This window comes from Montipora foliosa, chromosome 2 (genome assembly GCF_036669935.1).
Source record: "Montipora foliosa isolate CH-2021 chromosome 2, ASM3666993v2, whole genome shotgun sequence".
Lineage (NCBI taxonomy): Eukaryota > Metazoa > Cnidaria > Anthozoa > Scleractinia > Acroporidae > Montipora > Montipora foliosa.
The window spans coordinates 3,210,244-3,215,243 of NC_090870.1; the positions used below are offsets into that span (position 1 = coordinate 3,210,244).

Here is a 5,000-nt window from a genome sequence, read left to right on the forward strand (position 1 = left end):
TGACTCCTGGGAGTGACACTTGATAGATTTTACTCTGTCCTCTGTCTAATGCCAGACGAGTTTATTCGTTTAGGAATGGGCAATGTCCCCCTCCTTAAGGCTGAATCCAGTTTTTTTGTGATCTACCTTCAAACGTGATGGCTGAGTTCTGTCGTCATTATTTTCGAATGTAATGGTAAATTCCAATGCTTTAAATAGGTTTTAAAGGAATATACCAGATCAGGGAATCATGCATGTGAAATGATTTTTGTTTACTTGATAATTTTCTGTAGGAAGTGGACTTGACACTAAGAAAAAGCAGCCACAGACCACCACAGCTGGGAACACAGGGAGACGTGGAAGGGGACAGGTTGGCGACAAATACTGGCAAGGTGCTAGGCAACGATGGAATTTTAAACTTTTAGGGCAAAGTTTGACAGAAACAATGAGTCAGTGGCTTACATCAGATGTTAAACCAGTCTACGTTGAACAGTTTGTTCCTCCAAGAACCACACTTATGGAGTACTTTATTTGCAAGGTACAGTTTAATATCAGTGACAAAATAAGTATAACTTTACTCAGGTAGCATTTAGCGTTCTCGGTTTTTAGGGTTGTCAGTGTGGAATTCCTCTGCCGATAAAATTATACCAATTTTTGTCGAAATCAGTGGCCGTTTTTATGCTAGAGACTCATAACCGTCGGTAATCCGTCCATACGAATTATGCCTCTCTCATGTTATCCTACAGGGTGCCCACGCAATCTGTTTGTGTAACCGTTTGTAATTTTATAGTAAATGTATTGGATTCACCGCTTGCTTCTTCTGTACTGATATATCGTTAAATAAGTATGTGCATGGAATAACGCTAAATAAACATTGTATTACCTTACCTGCGGTGTGCTGTCGTTCTTTCGCATTTCGTATTTTGAACGATTTTGAAGATTTCGAGTTCGTTGTTTACTGTGCCTCTGGAAGGACAAGGGTGAAAGCTAGTTTTTTGAACGGCTCCAGCGCCGGGCGATTTTCCCCCGGAAAATCGAATCACTCCGCTTTCAAACTTCGCAGGAGAATGGCCGACGTTTCGGCCATTCTCCTGCAAAGTTTGAAAGCAGAGCGATTCGATTTTCTGTGGAAAAATCGCCCGGTGCTGGAGCCGTTGCGTTAGCGTTAGTCCATGTACATATTTATCGATATATCGCTACAGGTTGCACAAATAGATTGTGGGGGCTTTCTGTGGTTATCTGTCGAGTGTAAAGACGGAACGAAGGCGCTTAATCCGTCTGGGACGAAATTGGGCAAACTTTTTTTTCTGCGTCTTGTATAATGACGGGCAGCACAATACGCATAATGCGTCTCGACGAACTATCCACTTTAGAACCTAACGAAGACGCACTAAACTTGATAGTTCGTTCTGACGGATTATTCGTCTTGTGCCCGTCTTTATAACTAGCTGAATTTAACAGATGAATTATGCGTCTCTGGTATAAAAACGGCCAATACGTGGGTCAAGGTTTTAAGAGAGACAAGGTTTTTTAGCGAGTTAGTGCGCGGCCTCCTGAGCTGGAGGTCGCCATTTCGATCCCCGTCTCCGTCGATTGATGTCTGTTTCGACTTTCCTCTGATCCTTGCAGCTTTAGCCGTACCCGTATATACCCGTAAAACGGAACATTAACGGGGGAAGGGTGTTACAACAGTAACTGTAGTTCACTGTCACGTGTTACCCTCGTAAAATAAGGACCTCTACCTCAAAAGACACTGTTATGGGAAAGTGAGCTTTATGCATTGTTTGTCTCCTCGTCTCACTTCAGCGAGCACGAACTGAAGACAAGGGAGCAAAACACTATGATTCTGGTGATGATGACTCAGAATATGAGGATCCATCAGAAAGCGAAGCAGAAAGTGATCATGAATATTTCTCATCAAAAAGGAAGAAAAGAGAACCACGAGACCACTTGGACTATGAATCTTACAGTTGGTGTTTGATGAACTACACAATAAGCAAATTGGTATTGCATAACATGCAGACATTTCTACCTGATGTCGGTTTTGAATTAACAGGTACATCTATTTCTCGTAAGGGATTTCTGACGGTCAAACGCGCGGCAAAATCTATCACACTAATTTAATGTTGGATCTAGTCGCTTTGCAATCTACGGATTGAATCAGTGATCTTATATCGAACCCTGCACAAGGAAAACGAGACATCACTGTAGGGTGGAAATCAAACCCTCGACTTCGCATTAACCTGTTGTTACTTTACCGATTGAGTTAGTGAGGCCCGACAGCAGGAGACGGTGGGTATCACGTTGCGTCATCGCTGTCATGTTGGTGGACAAAAACAGAATGTCTCTCATTTGCTCTTTTTGTTCATCCACCAGCAATAGACCATTCTCGAATTCTCACGGCTGGACTGGATCTAGCATGGAATGGAGGCTAATGCAGGCAAATCTTTTCAAATGCAAATTAATTTGCCCGCATTAACCTCCATTTCATGCTAGATCCAGTCCAACCGTTAGAATACGAAACTTGCCTATTGCACATCATATCATTGTTATCAGTGTCTCTACGGATTGGTTGCAAACAAAATTGGCACAGGTTTATTTCTTTAAAGTTTGGCAGGGCCTGTTATAAACTCGCAAATTTACCACTCGATGTCGATTTGAAAACGGCAGGTACAAAACACGGGTCTCATTCACAGGTCTCTGTTTCACCAATACAAAAACAAACCTTAACATTCGTTAAAGCTAACCTTAGGCCTATTTAGATCTAAACAAGAGTTTTTAGGCCTAAGGCTAGCTTTAATGAATGTTTAGGTTTGTTTTTGTATTTGTAAAACAGAGACCTGTGTTTTGAACCTGCCCATTTGAAAACGTTCATTGCAAGACTGAAAATTTACACGTGTCATCTGAAACTATATACAAGTAAATCAATATCCATAAATCAAGTTGAAATCAGAGAATTATGTTCAAACGAAGCCGCAAAGAAACATGATAAAACATATCGCAACAAAATAAAACGTAAATAAGCGTCACTGTTCTTCACAGGGCCCCAGTGGTTTTTTAATTAATTGCGTCGCTACCAAAAAATCAACAATTATCAGTGTCCAGAAATCAAAGGCCCTGAGAACAAGAATGTTGAGTGACATGATAAATAATGTGTTCCCTGTTTCTGTAGATCTGCCATCGCTATCACCTCAGTTACACGCTGCCCTCAAGATGATCGAACGCTGGACCCAAAGCTTCCACGAAAAGCTTGAGGGACTGCAGGGTCCTCCACCTAACTTCATTTCGCAATTTCCGGTCAGTCAAGATGGCTTTCCTAGAGGAGGGCGGGCCTTGATGAGATACAAGGCTCTCATGGATCCACAGAATACTCCTTTCAGGTTTATGTCACTGTGTTTTATAAAATAATTAGGATAGTACGCGCACTCTCATTGGTCAATAGCTGTCTTTAGATTAGAGTATGGAAACACGGCTGTGACATCACACGAATTTTGATTGGTTGTGTTGTCAGACGCATTACGTCACCAGATCACCTGGAGCTGGTGAAACTAGCAGTCATTTGACTTACGACCGAAATAATGAGAGGCGAGGGTCTGATCCTGATTTTACATCACAAAGCTATTTTGCTCTGGTGTTTTCAAAGAACATTTGCCTTTCAAAATAGTTTGTGATGTAAAGTGAATGATGAACCAATGGTAATTAGACCTCGATTGCTTGTTCAAAAGCCTCCTTTTTTTTTTTCAACTGTGCGAAACGCGTGCGACCTGGAGTTCTGGCGAGAAAATGGTTTGATATCTTTGTTCGTTGTGGAAACATTCGTTTCATCGGGTAAGATTTTTATGTTTAGGTTCCCCACAAGATAGGAGGAAATTAAAAGATCGAGGGTAGAAAAGCACGCCTAATCTCTTGCCGCGTTGTGATTTTTATTTGTCCAGATCGACACGTCATTCTGCTGAGCCTGTTAAACGATTGTGGCGCACTTTAGTTCATCAGGAAGCTGTACAGGATATTTTTATACATAATATCTTCAAAAAGGAAATGACAGCTGTTGCGGAGGTTAGTAATGCACTCCTGCAATAACTGATCGGAGTAGATATTATTCTTTCTTTGATCCTCGTACGAGTATTAGTTCCTACAAGTACTAGGATAACAGGAAAAACCTCGGAACAATGCAGAACCAATAATCCAAACCAACTGTTGAGTAATCACACACTCATGGGTTCAAATCAGTCTCGTTTAAGCGTTAATTGCTGACTTCTTTCGCAACTGCTCACTTTTAAAAGGTGATCTCACTCTAATATCACATGAGTCATCTCAACCTTTGTAGTTCGGAAATGTATTTCATATATATTCTCAGTTTTCAACGCAATTGTGTCACCATTCTAGAAATCGAAACCAGGGCATATTGAGAGAAAATAAGCGCGACCATTATTAAGCCAACCTACAATCGGCGACAAAATTAGTTGAGATTTGTCAACAGAGCACACTGGCAACGACACTTTTCGTTATCCGAGACAAATAGTCCCAAAAGTACTTTTCCGGGATACCCCTTTCCCCCCTCCCCCCCCCCCCCTCCTTAATCACTGTTGACAAGGCTCGTAGGCCAACAACATTGCCCCGGGGATGGGGGGTATTTTCGAGCCGTGTTTGAATGTACCCAAAAGGGTAAAAGTGTCTCAACAATTTTGGCGCCGACTGCAGTTTCCTATTTCATCTGTTTGTATGCTAGTTTTCGTGTACTTGATAAAAAAAGTTGAACAAGTTTTTGTTAAGTCTTATTTCTCCATTGTAGAGTGATCGTGTTGATGCTGTTCTTGATGCCAAGCCAGTGAAGATTCTTTACAAAGATGCTGAAGACATCAATTCGTTTTGCATAAATAAGGTACATCTCTCATAGTAACGCTATTTTAATGCTTTTTTGTTTTGTTTTGTTTTGTTTTTTTAACTTGCGAAAACACTTTCATCTCAGTGATGTACAAGGTTTGCAACAACCTTTTTTTGATTCTGCAAGTGGAGGTGGC

The 5,000-nt window shown here is 41.2% G+C and overlaps 1 protein-coding gene across 1 annotated transcript in view; it reads left to right on the forward strand.

Annotated features, from left to right (window-relative positions):
- The window catches only part of LOC137992076 (dmX-like protein 2), a 41,003-nt gene that overhangs the window by 24,897 nt on the left and 11,106 nt on the right, over nt 1-5,000 (forward strand). The window contains exons 24-28 of the mRNA XM_068837167.1: nt 273-517; nt 1,786-2,035; nt 3,152-3,359; nt 3,915-4,035; nt 4,772-4,861. Of these exons, the coding sequence (XP_068693268.1) occupies nt 273-517; nt 1,786-2,035; nt 3,152-3,359; nt 3,915-4,035; nt 4,772-4,861 (914 nt within the window). The remainder of the gene's footprint in view (nt 1-272; nt 518-1,785; nt 2,036-3,151; nt 3,360-3,914; nt 4,036-4,771; nt 4,862-5,000) is intronic.